At 40.9% G+C, this 15773-nt stretch overlaps 1 protein-coding gene across 1 annotated transcript; it reads right to left on the bottom strand.

The window, feature by feature from the left end:
* Positions 1-1822: 1822 nt before the first annotated feature.
* Positions 1823-15457, bottom strand: tgs1 (trimethylguanosine synthase 1). The gene is made up of 15 exons (XM_018695963.2): positions 15218-15457; positions 15039-15103; positions 14770-14891; positions 14537-14621; positions 13829-13903; positions 12318-12899; positions 11009-11138; positions 10143-10229; positions 9431-9587; positions 8299-8674; positions 8006-8170; positions 6435-6581; positions 4689-4905; positions 2497-2575; positions 1823-2272 (listed from the first exon to the last, which is right to left on the bottom strand). The coding sequence occupies exons 1-15, from the start codon at positions 15331-15333 to the stop codon at positions 2159-2161; spliced, it is 2517 nt and encodes an 838-aa protein (XP_018551479.1). The 5' UTR covers positions 15334-15457; the 3' UTR covers positions 1823-2158.
* Positions 15458-15773: the final 316 nt, after the last annotated feature.

Here is a 15773-nt window from a genome sequence, read left to right as displayed (position 1 = left end):
CTGACCCTTGTGGAACTCCATGTCTAACTTTTGTGTATATGGAGGAGTAGTTGTTAACATGTACAAACTGAAGCCTATCAGATAGATAGGACTTAAACCAGTTTAGTGCAGTTCCTTTAATACCAATAAAGTGCTCCAGTCTCTGTAAAAGGATGTGATGGTCAATCGTATCAGAAGCAGCACTGAGATCTAACAAGACAAGTACAGAAACAAGTCCGTTGTCTGATGCAATCAGGAGGTCGTTTGTAACTTTTACAAGTGCTGTCTCTGTGCTGTGATACAACCTAAATCCTGACTGAAAAACCTCAAATAAACTATTATCCTGTAGAAAGTCACACAACTGTTTTGCAACTGCTTTCTCTAGGATTTTGGAAAGAAAGGGGAGGTTAGATATTGGTCTGTAATTGGCTCATATGTATGGATCTAGAGTGGGCTTTTTTAGAAGAGGTTTGATTACAAATACTTTGTACGACTACGGAACATAACCTGTTACCAAACATATCTAATACACGACTGCAAATTAAGGGCAGAGCTTCCTTAAGCAGCCTAGTTGGGATGGGGTCTAGGAGACAAGTTGAAGGTTTAAATGCTGAAATAATTGATGTGAGCTGGGGGAGGTCGATGGGAGAAAAGGAGTCAAGGTTAGGTTTTGCAGTTGAGTCTATGGATCCTGTGTTTCGACACAAATCAGTGCTGGTTGAAGGCAGGATGTAATTAATTTTGTCTCTAATGGTGGAAATTTTATCATTAAAGAAGTTCATAAAATCATTGCTGCTGAGGGTTATAGGGATGCGTGGATCCTATAGAGCTGTGACTCTGTCAGCCTGGCTACAGTGCTGAAGAGAAACCTGGGGTTGTTCTTATTATCCTCTATTAATGATGAGTAATAGGTGCCTCTTGCATTACATTTAATTCTTTGAGACTATCTTGCCAGGCTAAGCGGAATTCTTCCAGTTTGGTGGAATGCCACACTCTTTCAAGCCTACATGATATTTGTGTGGTCTGATAGAATGGGATTCTGTGGGAAGACTATTACATGTTCAATATTAATACCATAGGCTAAACCAAGATCAAAAGTGTGGCTGAGACAGTGAGTGGATTTATTTACACACTGAGAGAAGACAATACAGTCCAGTAATGAGGAAATTAATGTCAATAAACATTGAAAATTGAGAAACTTTCATAATAGTGTGACTGAGATTTCACTTTCTCTTCTCCTCATCAAAGAACACAGTATTCGGCCATTCTGAGCTGATTAAGGGACAAAAAGCAGCGACAAGCTCAATATCTCACACTCGCCTAGTTCACAGGGCACACTGAAGGAAAAAGGTGTCACGTTGGGAACTGATGGTTTTCAACCATAATGAATGTTTATGAATATTATACATTGAGAAACTTTCATGTCCGTGTGGCTGAGTTCTTAGTTTGTCTTGTCCTGGTCAGATAATACAGTATTAAGCCATTCTGAGCTGAATAAGCCTCAAAACGCTGGGAAAACCTCTTATTCACACAGTTAGATTGCTCACAGTGCACAAAAGAGGGAAATGGTCTCCCGACAGCAAATGATGGGGTTCAACCAAACCAAATTCCTATGAACTATGTTGCAATGGCAAATCTCATGTAACTGCATTAATTCCATTCAATTCATGTAATCTCATTGCAATCCAGCTTCAGTATAATTACAATGTGAAGTCATACAGCTTTTCATCATGTGATCCAACTTCTTTCTGTTGTTATTTAGGTTAACCTGAGACCAAAACTGAAACTAGTGCAATGGCATGTTTTCCTATCAACAATGAAGATGAGAACAAACAACACAACATTCTGAAAAACATTTATTGGTTCTAATGTACAATTAAAAAAATCATAACATATAGATAGTTGTAAAACTGCAGTGCTAACTTAATCTGAGGGATTTATAAACCACCTGCATTCATCAGAATGAATCAATCAGACATACAGAGTAGTCTTCTGATCATCACATTCAGTCTGAAGTATAAGAAAGTAAGTCAAGCTGTTGTGCATTTTAGTGCTTGAATGAATCCCTGGTGAAAAGGTAACAGGCCCTGGTAGAAAGAGAGAAATAGAGTAGAAATGGATTTTTGCTCCATTCCCTATGTGCAGGAAGAAATCTTCACAGGTCCAGGAAACAGGGTCACTAGCTGTCTGGTTTTATCAAGCTGCCAAAGTAAGCGGTCACTGTTTTCAGCTTGTTGTTGAGGAAGTTCTGCTCTACTTCTACCTTCCCTCCTGGACCAGCCAGAGAGGCTACCTGTGGAGAGATGGATGGGGAGATGATATATTAACAGACACATGTCACACCAGTCAGTCCAAATTGGTTTATGGAATGAAATGTGACACATGAAACTATTGTAAAACACTTGTGTGCTCTTTGCAAGCAAGCAGATATATATTACACAGTAAATGATGTCAGCAACAATTAATGGCCTGTTCAACCTTCATGTACCAACACAGAAACATAATGATCATACACACCTGATCCATGTCAGCATTACGAGGCAAGAAGTACACTATGTTGTTTGATATCAGTTTGGCCAGGCGAAAAATCTCAAATGTGGCTAGTGTTAAGGATGAAACCTGAACTTTTATATAAACACAATCCATTTCTAATAAACATTACTATTTCAAGCTGCAATGTAGAATTACATGTTTATATTTCGTGTGTTTAGAGCTGCCAGTTTTTCCTGTGGACATTGTTACAGGACAGCTGAGTCCAAAAAGGGTTCACCCTCAGCCTCAGCCTCACCTGTAACCACAGCCAACAGTGATGTCACACTGGGCACTTTTACATTATAGCAACAAAGTTAAAAGTTAAACCTCCACAGGTCAGCAAAAACAAGATTTTCAGGGGGCAGGAATCCTGAGTGATCCCTCCCACCCTCTGTACTTTTAGCTTTTATGCTCAACAAGGAGTTACAGGCAAATAAGACCACTGACACAGAAAGTCACTAGTGAAGGAAGGAAGAATATTCAGTATAGCTTCTTATTGTTTTTTATGCCTAGTAAGCCCATCTTGCTGTTTACTGACGCTATGTCTATGCTCGTTTGTCAGACAATTTTCTACATTGTGGACAATAAAGTTCCTAACTAACTAACCAAGGAAATACCACAAACACCTTATTATATAACATTCCATTATAGACACCACAAACTACAACATCAAAAACACTTTGCTGACACAGTATCAAGAAAATCTAATAATATTCAATATTCAGTATCAAGTTCAAAGTAGTAACATTTTTTTCAGAGCTATCAAATCGGATTACTTTACACTGTACGGATGTTACAGAACAATTTACTGCCCATTGTACAATAAAGATCATTATACAGTCAAATAACAACTGTATAATAATAATCATTTCTTGGGGCACCTTGGTGGTTAAAAGAGTAGTTTGACATTTTGCAAGATATGCTTATTTATACCACTACATATCACTCTGTGCAGTAAATATGAAGCTACAGCCAGGTTAGCTTAGCTCAGCCTAAAGACTGGAAACAGCTAGCTTTTGTCCAAAGGTTATAAAATCCACCTATCACCACATTACATCTGACTTGTTTAATCCATATATAACAACTAGAGGTGGGAATCTCTACATGCATAAATTTAGATAATTACGGCACACCAACAGAAAAAGAATAGATGTATTTCTACTCCAACATGTACCAAGAGTATTAACTCCAAATAGAAGCTTTAGCCCATGCGCACATTCTGTACGTCAGTGCATCACTGTGTTTGAGCAGCAGGTAAACTACAATGCACACAGCTTCCTCATGTGTCATGCGCGAGCACAGTTTGGGGGGTGTTTGTGGTGGGGGGCCTGCGCCTCAGTAGAGTTTTATGCCTAGCAACACCCCTATGGTAGAGACAGACACGGCCAATAACAACTTTACTGGATTTGGGGTTTGTGCCAGGAGAGTTATTACAAATCTAACTTAGCCTTAGTTAGTTAAATCTACCCCTCTCTGTCCTTTTCTCTTTTCTCTCTCTCCCTCTCGCCTTGACCAGGTATCACCGTTGTCACCACTTCATAACTTTGCAGCGTTGACAATAATTTTCCCACGGCAGACCGCCACTGCAAAATGTATGCAGTGGAAACACTATAAGTTGATGACTTGCTCACAGCTCACTTATGAAATCCTGCCACACCTCAAGTTTCTCCTTCCATAGTGCTGCCACTGTCAGTCGTTCTAACTTGCAGTAACACCAGTATTTTCCTCTTTAGCTGTGTGCATTCCTGCGATGGGTGAATCTAAGTCACCTGACACCTGAGCTGAGAGTATCAGAGCAGCCAACAAATACATGTTACTCTCGCTGTGTACATTAAGTGCTGTTCTCTTTCTTCACTGTGCAAAAATAAATCAGTGTTTCCATGTCATTTTTTAGCAAAGCTAAATGTCCACATCTGAACTGGGATGCATCTAAGAATAGATTTTTTCCCCCACCTCTAACAACAACTGACAATTTGTCTTTTTATGGTGGATTATCTGGGCTATGTTATAAATAAAAATAAAAACCACTCAAGTGAGCTTTAGACATGGTATTTTCTAAAATGTCCATCTATACCTTTAACACATGCTATATAGATAACTGTAACAAGCCTGGTTCAAATTTGGCCAAGGACCTTTGTTGTGTGTAACAGCACCACTGCTTCTGCAGTAAAGGATATCCATCAGGCTCCATCATGGTCCTGATGTCAAACACCTCAGCAGTCAGGTAGTCTGGTCCTCCCCATGGTGGTGACAGGAAGACCACATCGCCACGGAGACGGGGTGCCAGCTGAAGGAAGTCCCCTTGCAGGAACTCAATACGATCGGCCACGCCATAAACCGTAGCATTGTGCCGCGCCAAGTTCAATCGCACCGGGTCGATATCAATGGCCAGAACTGAAAGTACAACACACAACAGGAACATAGTAAGAGAATGAGAAAGTGAAAGTGTAATGCTGTAGACTTACTATACAGTACAGGTAGAGTTACTATTACAGTCTTCTGTTAGGACTCACTGGATAGTCAAGGTTAAAACAAAAAGTATGTAAAGTATGGAAAATACTCTGCTATGATTAATATTTGTTTATCATGGTTCCAACATTAAAGTTGAAAAAAAGCTGAGAGCACATCCTCACTTACTTCCTCATTGAGAAATTCTGGATCTATGAATATGCTTCACCATGTAGCCTACAGCCTTAGGGGATAGAAATAGTCATTTCTGTTATAAATTAGCAAGATAAGTTGGAAAAACCATGGCCACCTTTGCAAGGGGTGGAGCTTAGTGAAAATTGGCCATAACTGGTGAACCATTTTTCCATTCATCATAAGTCTTGGCACATTTTGTCAGTATGTAATGAGGAATAGGTCTACTGAAGCATTCTGAGCCCAACCCAAAGGGATCGCCACAAATGTCTATCTGAAATATTTATTATATTTTGTTTATTCAGATGCAGCGGCATGATAGAGAGCATGGTCAATTAGAAACAACAGAGGTTTAAAAAAATGATGGAAAATATTTTGGAAAACTACCTCATTCTCCAGCTTTTTGCTCCCAACCTGAATAGTAACAGTGAATTGTATTCCTGCGGGTTTACAGTACGGCCATTTTAACCTGATACTTTTCATCTGTTATTCATGGTTGATTACATGACATACTGTGACTGAACGAGTACTGTGTGATCAGACTTTTAAGGATTCAAACTGGTGTGTTTGTTATAGCGATAGCACCTCCGGGTCTGGAAGCCTGGAATTATGAGGAATATAAACTGTTCTGCTGTGTTTCAGTTCAGTGAGTGGGCCTATGCCACTGGAACACCAGTCAAGAGATTGATAGGCTTTCTCCATTGTAACCGCTCAGACTTGGAGCCAAAATTTATTACCACTTGTGGGTGCAGAGCTTGCTGTTGATCAGCAAAGTTGTTGTAGTTTTTTAATCTTAGGAACATTTCAAAAGGTAGACAATTTCTATCTTAAAATAATTCTGAAATACTATTAGTTGCTTTTAATACAAATCACTGAGATTATTGGAATAATCTGATTACTTAAGATATATATATACTTTCAGATGTAGCTGTAATAAAATTGAATCAGCTGATAATATAATTTTGGTGCCTAATGTATGTTAACAGGAGCTCTGCACTGCCACAGATAGTCTGTACTAACATTTAAACAAGAGAAAGAAACAACGACATCCAAATTAAAATCAGTGACTCACATATGGAAAAAACTGATCCACTTGGTTTATTATTCAGGGCAAGTACTTCTGACCTCAAACCCTAAGCCCAGGTCTTGTCTTAAGTGTAAGACCAACTCTATTTCCCTAAACTGTTGTAGAAGTCTCTACCAGACAAACTGAAAAAGTTTCATCAATGGCATCAAAAAGCAATAGCGGTGAACAGAGGTGCAAGAGCAGACACTTGGTTTACCTCTCTGTCCAGTGAGGGCGAACTGGATGGCGTTTCCTCCCACACCACAGAAGGCGTCTATGACCAGCTGACTGTCACAGAAGCTGTGCCCCAGTCTGAGGGCGATATGTTCAGCAATCCTCTCTGGTGTCACAGAGAACCAGCCCTCTGAAAAACAGAAAGCTGTTAGTGATGTGTGTGTGAGAGACAGAGTCTGAGAAATGCTGTGTGTTGAAGAATTTCCTGCCTTATCACATTGGCTGAGGGTGGCATCATCACAAACCTATGAGGGTGGGAGAAAGCTCTGACTTTGTTTGAGCATCCAATAATGCCTCCAAACCCCAAATCTCTTCAAAATCAGCACAATGCATTTCTCAGTTCTCCTCAGTATGGGTCTGATGAACTAAAACAAGCCAACCATACTAAATGACCAATGTGGATGCTCTGTCACAGTCAGTTACAGTCATCTGTGTCTCTTCCCTGTTTTTTTGTTGTGTGCTGTTAAATTTCAGTGCTGCTTACACAGCTCAGACCCAGAGGGTTGTCTGGGCACCTGAGCTAATGACAGAAACTAGTGAAGACTGGAAGCACATGTTTCTCAGTCAAAACATTTTCTGCTTTTAACAGCATGATTTATAGACAGCTAAGACTACAACCATAGAACTCACACATTTTTCAAATCATATGCAATATGTACCTCTAAATCACGCTATGCCCACACTAATGTGGAAACCAGAACAGTCATGTTCAAGCAAACAGCTCCTGATTATAATCTCCCTCTCCTGTTCAGACTGATTACCATGAGGCAGGTCTGACACGATGACTGACGAGGGGAGCGCTGCTGAAGCTTTCATTAACAACCAAGATGGCTGCCGCTGATGTGGAGGTGTCTGTTGAATCTGCCATCACGATAGCATTAAACATATAAGAATAACAAACAGCTGCACTCACAGTATTTCTTGACTAGATAGATGTGGCTGCTGTACTACCAACAGAATTTGGGAAGTGACCAAATTGGGAATCACTGTCCATGGTGTTCACCTTACATTCACCTCACATACAAACTGTAAGTGGTGGCTACTAAATCAAGTCATGTCATACATTTGTTATGTTGAGCTAAAAGCAGTGCACTGCACTGTACTGTGTGTACAGTAGTCTATTTACATCTTGCTGTCAGTGTGCCACCTCACACTTTTCTCAGCTCTGATGTTGTTGGTCTATCAATTTTGGTCTGCGACCAAATGCTCCGTGAAACTGAAAATGAGCTGAGAGGGAGAGCAGTTTGGCAATGCTAGGTTATGCCCACACAGTAAAACTCAAACAAGAAAACTGTTTTACATGTCTTTGAAACCAGTATGGACAAGAGGAACGATTACAGTGACCTATGGGCATGAAAGTATTGCATCAAAATGAACCTGAAAATCTATCTTTTAACCCTCTTTGGAGTATGTGACTGTAACTGGATGTGACTTAAAGTAAAATGGAATATTAGTTCAATGTTTGCTGTCAGTCCTTCATCCTTTAATATGTTTCATTTGGTGTTGATGGGGATGAAATAAATTTATAGATGTGCATGTGAAATGCAGACTAACCTCTGTCCAGCCTGATCCCCTCATCAAAGCGAGAGAAGAGTCTGTAACGTTGCGCCCAGTATTTAGCCAGCTCAGGTTCAGCTGCCATTTCTGCTGGGATCTGCTGCTTCCTTCCTTGCTTACTCTTATTCTTCTTTTGCTTCTTTCCATCTTTCACACCCATCTCTACACACACATTATTATTGCATTATTATTGTTCATTAGACTGCACCTTTTTTTTTTTCAGGATTATCTTATCTTTCTACAAACTAATAAATATGCCATCAGTATCACCTGAAAAAGTCTGTGCTTACCACTGTCATCTTCAGGTGCATCACACTGGAGAAAGTCAGGAATTTCTATATATGCTGACTGTCTACCAGGCTGCTTCTGTGCCTCCTCCCTCTCATTATCCCCAGTCTCAGTCGCACAGCTGAAGGAGGTGTTGGGCTGAGTGACCTTCCTCCTGTCTCTATCTAAACTGTACGTGAGAGAATTAGAGCTCTCTTCTGCCATAGCTTCTTTATTTCCAATCTCAGCACTCTTCATCTCCTTCCTCTCTCTCTTCTCCTCCTCTCCCATCACTTCTCCCAGAAATGGACGTTCCTGTGTACTTCTTCCTCCCATCACCCCCTGGTCACATGGAGTGATCTGTGTCTCTCCCTGGTTCTTTTTAAGGAAGTCTTGGACCTGTGAATTAAACATAATCTTCATTTAATTAGTCCTTTAAGCAACATTCAGAATAATAAATCTACAGTCCATTCTACTGCGCCATTAATCATCCATGGGGGTGGTTTAATCTCCCAGCTGCCATGCTTTCCACATACATATCAACACAAGCCAGATTTGCGTTCAAATGCTTTAATGTGGCTGAAAATAAAAACATAAATGTAAATAGGGTCACTTTCTCGCTCTTGTTATAAAGTTTGGAATATTCTGTTTGCATCTTGAAACTGCCATGCCAAAGTACGTATGAAAATTACTGCATCAACATTCTGGTAATTATCTTTCATGTAAAAATACCTCCTTTCACAAAAGTGAATACTGTTTACTTGTGCACAGACGAATCAAAAAACAATTTTAGTTTTTAACATGCTCCAAGGGCCAGACTAGCACACATGTGCTCTGTGGTTTACACTGTATTAGCACCCTAACTGTGCACTCAGCACCTGGACTGCAGGTAAACTCCACCAGAATGAGTTTGAAGTGGGCTTTAATAAATCAGTCTGGATCAGTCTGAGCAGACTTTATTCACTGGACTGCTGAAGCAAGAAAATTCTAGAATAAAGGCCAAGCAGTGAGTTGAACTTCAGCTGAGTCAGCTCAAATTAATTCACAGTTTACTGTACCACCAATCAATCCCTTCCAAGAAATCCAATCAGGATCTCCTCTGTCTGTCCCCGTTCTTAAGATAGAGTAAACCCTGCCACAGTTTACAGATGGTACCTTTTGGAGGGAGGTGCTGATGTGTGGCTGTGTGTTGTCTTCCTCTGTTTCTAAGAACCTTGTGTGTTTACTGATGCTGCGGACCGCTCTCTTAGTCCACCACTGCCTCTTATGCCTCTGACCAGTGCCGCCTTTAAAGTTTAACACACTGTTGAACCTGGAACACAGACACAAATACAATGTCATCCAACCTTATCGAGACACATTTACTGTGTAACAACTGCTCCAATATGCATACACACCACGACACACACAGTACATCCAGCTGCCATTAGGTCCACCTAACTAAGAACTAATGCAGCCCAAATTAAAACACTTAAAACACTAGAGGCCAAGCAGTGAACTGTGCTTCAGCCTGATGGTGCTAGAGGAAAAACTGGGAATGTGTTTACTTACCGAAAAATTCTAATCAAGATTGCAGAGATAATAATATAATAATAATAATGTAATAAATCCTCCCTCTATGGTTCTAATGTTCAGTTTGTTCAAACTGTTCTGGAGAGGATTTAATTTAACTGAATGCTCAGTTTAAGGCCAGGGCCAAGCAGTGAGTTACACTTCAAATAACTTATGAATAAAAACTGACTTGGCCTCGAGGATATAGTTTGTTTTGTTGTTGAACTGTATTGTGTGATACTGAGAGACGACTCTGATATTTAACCTACTTTCATTGATATAAGTAGGGAAGAATGGATGAACAGATCAGACTTACATGGGCTCTGGGTTGTGTTTGAGTCCGAGTTTACTCCAGGCTTCCTCAGGTGTCAGATGTGGGCTCTCCTCCACATCCAGCTCATGACTGAAGACAAACAGAAAATACTGGGTCAAGATAGAAATATGACTATTATTTAAACACCTACATCTCTTGTTCTTTTAGCAGTTTAAGCCCACAGGATAAACATTACGTTTTCTTGTGGATATCTATTTTTTAAAAATATTATTTGTTTGCAAACATTTCAAATATTTCTGTCGTTTCCTGTGAGACGGTAAATCAGAAAGACTTCAAACTTAAGGATCTAATGAATATTTGAAATCATAGCAGAAACATCAGGTACTGTAACTTCAACATGTCATGTCTCTTTCAAGTTATGATTGCCATACCATTAATTTCTGTGAAATGTAGTGAAGGAATTCTTGCAAATACCAGGAATGCCAGTGGGCCAAGATTTTTTTTAAACTCACAAAATTTGAACATTTTGCCCAGGGCCATGTTTGGAACCTGGTTACAATCACAACCTGATACCACAGCCTTGCCTTTTTTGACCTGTTGGACCAAACACTGAGCATTATTATCATACTTGGTGTTTAAGCGAGTCTGGCTCTATCAGACAGAAACTGTATGAGGAAATGAGAGAGGAAAGAGGAGTCTGTCACATCACTTGATATTACCTGCTACAAAATACAGGGAAATGTCCATAAAGAAACAAGTGCAAGAAAGGACAAACTGAAGCACTTAGATGTGCAGGAAATCAACAGTTTATGGGATATTAAAATTAAATCTTATTTTCACAAACCTGTACCTGATCAGAAGAGAAGATGGTAACCCAGAGTTACAATACAAATACAGTACAGATTCACCTGCGTTTGACTTTAGCATGTCCTCCTCTGGGAAGTTTGTCATCATCATCATTATCATCTTCTTCTCTACTTGACATCTTATTCTTTGAGCCATGCTGTTTGTCAGGGCTACCAGCAGCCTGCTGGGAATCTGAGTCAAACATACAAGACATCATCCAGCAAATTCACACCAAATACACATTAAATTAATTAGCATTATTCCATAACTATTACTGTAACCCCACTATGTGATATTAACTCTGAAATAAATTAGCTAAATTCATGTAAGAAAAATCAACAGTCAAACCGTTTTCAAACAATACAAACAGTATTACTTAACTAGAATATAATATATACAAACAGATAAATTGTGAAATTAAATGTCAAAATTTTGCAAATAAATATGCATATGAAGAATGTATATGTTGATACAGCAGTTGATATAGCAGTGCGGGGTGGGGGCGTCACACTGCATTAAGCATACAGGAGTGGTTACTCAGCTGATCTGTGAGGCAGGAGCAAATGCCTACAGATCCATTTCACATTAAGCTAGTGGAGACAGCACTGAACCCTGGACCATTAAACAGTTTCAATCTGAGAGTCCTCGAAGCATCAACATCTGCATAGAGAAAGCAATCATCACTGGCTGCACAATATCTGTGTTCTTGTTTGCTTTGGTTATAAGCATGCTTGTCAAGTTGGCAGAGGCAGAATTTTGAGGCCCCCCGTTCAGATCAGGCATCCAGCCGGCCGCAGTCAGAGACTTCATGGATGTCCTGACTGTGATGACAACATCAGTGCCAAGATACAGGTGGTGCCTCATGGGACTTTCAAGGGTCAAAATGAGCTTCTAGGCAAATCCAGGTCCCTAGTCCTGAGGAAGTGGCTGATCAGCACAGTTTCTCTTTGGAAGGTGTCCAGCTTCCAACTATGGCAAAGAACACAGTCAAGAGCCTGGGTAAAACCTTCAACTGAACCCTGAAGGACACTGCAGCAATAAAGGTAACCAGTGAAGAGCCAAAACCATGGTTATCACGGTGGTGTGGACTTCCTGAGAAATTCTACCAGAATGGAATCCTGCCAAGACTTATCTTGCCACTGCTGATCTATGAAGTCCCATTGACCACCACTGATGAGCCAGACACTGCAGCTATTCAACACCTGGACAGAGCTCTAAAAGTCAGAACCACTCCCTGGATCATGACACATCTTATATTCCGACAAAAATCAATGACTAAGCATATATTATCAGCAGAAACGCCTCTCTCACCTTCTTCTCAGCAAAGATAAATGTATTTGTTTTACACGTGTTTCAGTTAGAGGTTATTACCTGTATGTTGGCCTTCATTCTGCTCTGAGGATGCAGCAGATCTTTTGCGATCATTCCCACCATCAGATGGATCATCGGACCCACAGAGCTCTCCCTCTGACTGCTCTCTGATATCAGCCACACTCCCACACTGTCTGTGTGTCTGTGAGTCAGTCACAGAGCTCCCACCTGCCTCCAATCTGCAGCTCTGTCCAAACAGATCTTTCAAAGCCTCAACATCATCATCATGATGAGCCTTAGCTTCTTCTCTCTGTTGGCTCTCAGCTTCAGTCTGTCCATCCTTCCATTCATCTGAGTGTGTCTCTGCGTCTCTGTCCATCACCCCTGCTGCTGCTGCTGCTGCTTCTCCACCAGTGTTCCCATTACAGGCTGCCAGGTCAGTGGTCCAGCCCTGTGCTGCCCAGTATGAATACTGCTCCCAAAAGAAGTAGTAGGTGTCTGCAGCATGTTTCTCCCACTCAGCCTTTGTTTCCTGGTTGTCCCATGGAGCAGTCACTGTCCCTGGATCTTCTGCAGACAGCAGCTCAGTCTCTGGATGTTTCTCCAGCCAGCAGCTCCACAGCAGAGCTTCACCCTGATGAGCTTCAGGAGATCCGGAGGAAGTGGAGAAAAATGGAGATGCAATATTTAATATATGAGATGTTGAATGGTTTGTCCTGACTCCTTTTAATCTCATGAATAGCCACCTGGTATCATGTGACCCAAGTTCCATATATACAATATACAACAAAACTGAGTACACCCTGTACACTGTGTCATTCTACAACTAATGTATTATCTTTAGGTCCAAGCATTGGGTATTTGATCTCATGTATAATTAAAAACAAACAGGTTAGATAGACTACATTGAAGATACAGGCCAGAGAGTACAACCTCAATGCAATAAAAGTGATTACACCAGTGATTTCCAATTAGAGGGCGACACAGTGGTTTGGTGGTTAGCACTGTTGCCTGGCAGCAATCCAGGTTTGAACCACGTACTCGTGTAGAGTTTACATATTCTCCCTGTGCCTGTGTGGGTTCTCTCCAGGTTCTCCAGCTTCCTCCCACAGTCCAAACACATGCAGGTTAACTGGTGACTTGCAACATGACAATGATCCCAAACACACCACAAAAATCATACATGAGATTTCAAAAAAGAAAAAAAGAAAACTATGACCTAGCAAAGTATGTCCTCTGACTTGAATCCAATAGAACATCTTTAAGCAGAGGCTGACTGTCATGATTGCATGACTTGTGCTGCTGCAACCTTTGCGAGTTGTTCATGATGCAGAATGTGGGACTGTATTTGTCAACCCTCCATATGAGGGTACTGAGTATTAGCTGATGCGATTTCCATTGTGCATTAAATTTGCTTTTATATGGTTACATCTACAAACAATGCCAGAAACATGTCTAAACATTTATGTAGCCCAGTGAGGGAACACTACAAATTTCACTGGTTTCAGTGTACAGTGATACAGTGTAAAAGTATTTTTAGTTTATTGGAATCATCATGTTCTCCTTCTTACCCCAGTAGGTTTCCCAGCCAGCATCTTGGATCCCTCCTGTTCCTCCCTCCTGTGGATCACACACTTCCTTCTCAGCTGGATCAGAAATCACAAGGCAGTGTCAAATGACATCACAAAAGCAAAAAAGCATCATCATCAACAACAGCAACAATAATAATAATAATAATAATAATAACTATATATAATAATCATCACATCAAAGTTTCAAAGCAGGAGAGGCCCTGCTTTGATCCAAACTTTTTCTATGATATGGACAAAACTGTTACTGTGTGAAGTAAGCCACAACTGGATGCATAGACACATAGACTCAGTGGCTACTTTTTAAGGGACACCTGTTAAATCTAATGCAATCCAATACAACAGCTCAACCATAAATGTTACATTTATAAAGATAATAATGTTCAGTTTTGAGCTGTCACTGTCATCCATCCATCCATCCATCATCTATACCTAAAACTGGCCATTTAAGCTTGATAAAGGGAGAATATGTGGCAGAGTTGTTGTACTGGATTGTATAGGTGTACCTAATAAGTGGCTAAGGAGTGTAATCACTGCATAGGTTTAGAGCCTACCTGCCTAGCTATGAGGCATCTGATCAAGCTACTTGGTTTACCGTTCTTTCACATTTGGATGAGCCCTCCTGCTTGGCCTTAACAACCTGTTCTATTTACATATTTGTACATTCGAATAATAAGTGAATTGGATTACCTTTGATCTGAGGCTCTTTTTCATCTTCCTCCTCTTCAGCTGGTTCTGCCCAGTATGTGACAGGCTTCCTGTTCAAACTCCTCCCCTGTCACATGACCAAAAACACGCTCATTCAGCAGCAGCAACTGCTCAAAACATTTTCGTTCAATTCAGTATTTCATAAAGTTAAGTGAAACAGCATAACACAACACACACAGTCCTGTAGGGACTGTCCAGCAGCAAGTCGGACTTACTGCTCTCCTCTGGTCAGAGGAGCTGACAAAGGCCAGAGGCAGACCCATGCTGGCCATCAGCTGAGCCTCTTCATCCAACACTTCCTCAGCCTCCTCTTCCTCCTCCCCTTCATCATCAGACTCTGTCGGTGGAGGGAAAAATGAATTTCAAATACAATCATCCCTCAGCTTCAGTTGATGTCACCCTCCCTGTTAGATAATAATGTTAATGACCTCAGTCATTCCCAGTGAAATCATAATGTTAAACGTGATGAAATGCTATAACACACCTTGGACTGCAGTGTCTGCCAGGTCAGACAGTAGTCTGTTATCAGAGCGATACAGCTCCCGATCCCTGGACAGAAAAAGACAACATAGACAATCAGGAAGAGCTGCTGTGGACCAACGACTCCACAGCTTCACCTATCCGTACTACTAATGTTGGACATTAAAGTGAAGAGAGGCTCACTGTGTGAATGCTCTGGAGCAGAAGCAGTGAATCCTCTCCTCCTCCACCTCAGACGAACGTTTCCTGCTGAAGAAGAGATCCGCCACTAGAATCACCCTACTCCTCTCCAGCATCATGACGATCAGCTCAGTGATTCTGTAGCGCACAGGAACACGACCCCCGACCACACGTTGACACACTGGCTTCCCGTCTGTGTCGGTACCTGCACGTCCTCGGGCGAGTTCAAAACGTCACTTCCGGCTTTAGCTGTTCAGGATGGAAGTGTTGTTGTCTCATACACTCAAAGATACAACTTGACAACAAGAACGCAAACTCACTGTTCAATGTCCCCTGCTGCTATTTTTTGTTCTAAAGGATACAAATCACGGAAATCAAACTCAAAATCAGTCATTCTGTTTTTGTGAATGAAGTAGGAGACGCAGATGCTGCATACTGTACAGTTCTTAATGAACTTAGAAAACAATATGTCATTACACTGAACGATTGCGAACTTATGTTTTTAATTATTTTAAAGATGCCAATGTCCGTTACATTGGACTGATGCCACGTTTCAGTA

This window comes from Lates calcarifer, linkage group LG4 (genome assembly GCF_001640805.2).
Source record: "Lates calcarifer isolate ASB-BC8 linkage group LG4, TLL_Latcal_v3, whole genome shotgun sequence".
NCBI lineage: Eukaryota > Metazoa > Chordata > Actinopteri > Centropomidae > Lates > Lates calcarifer.
This window is presented reverse-complemented; position numbering and strand designations above follow the sequence as displayed.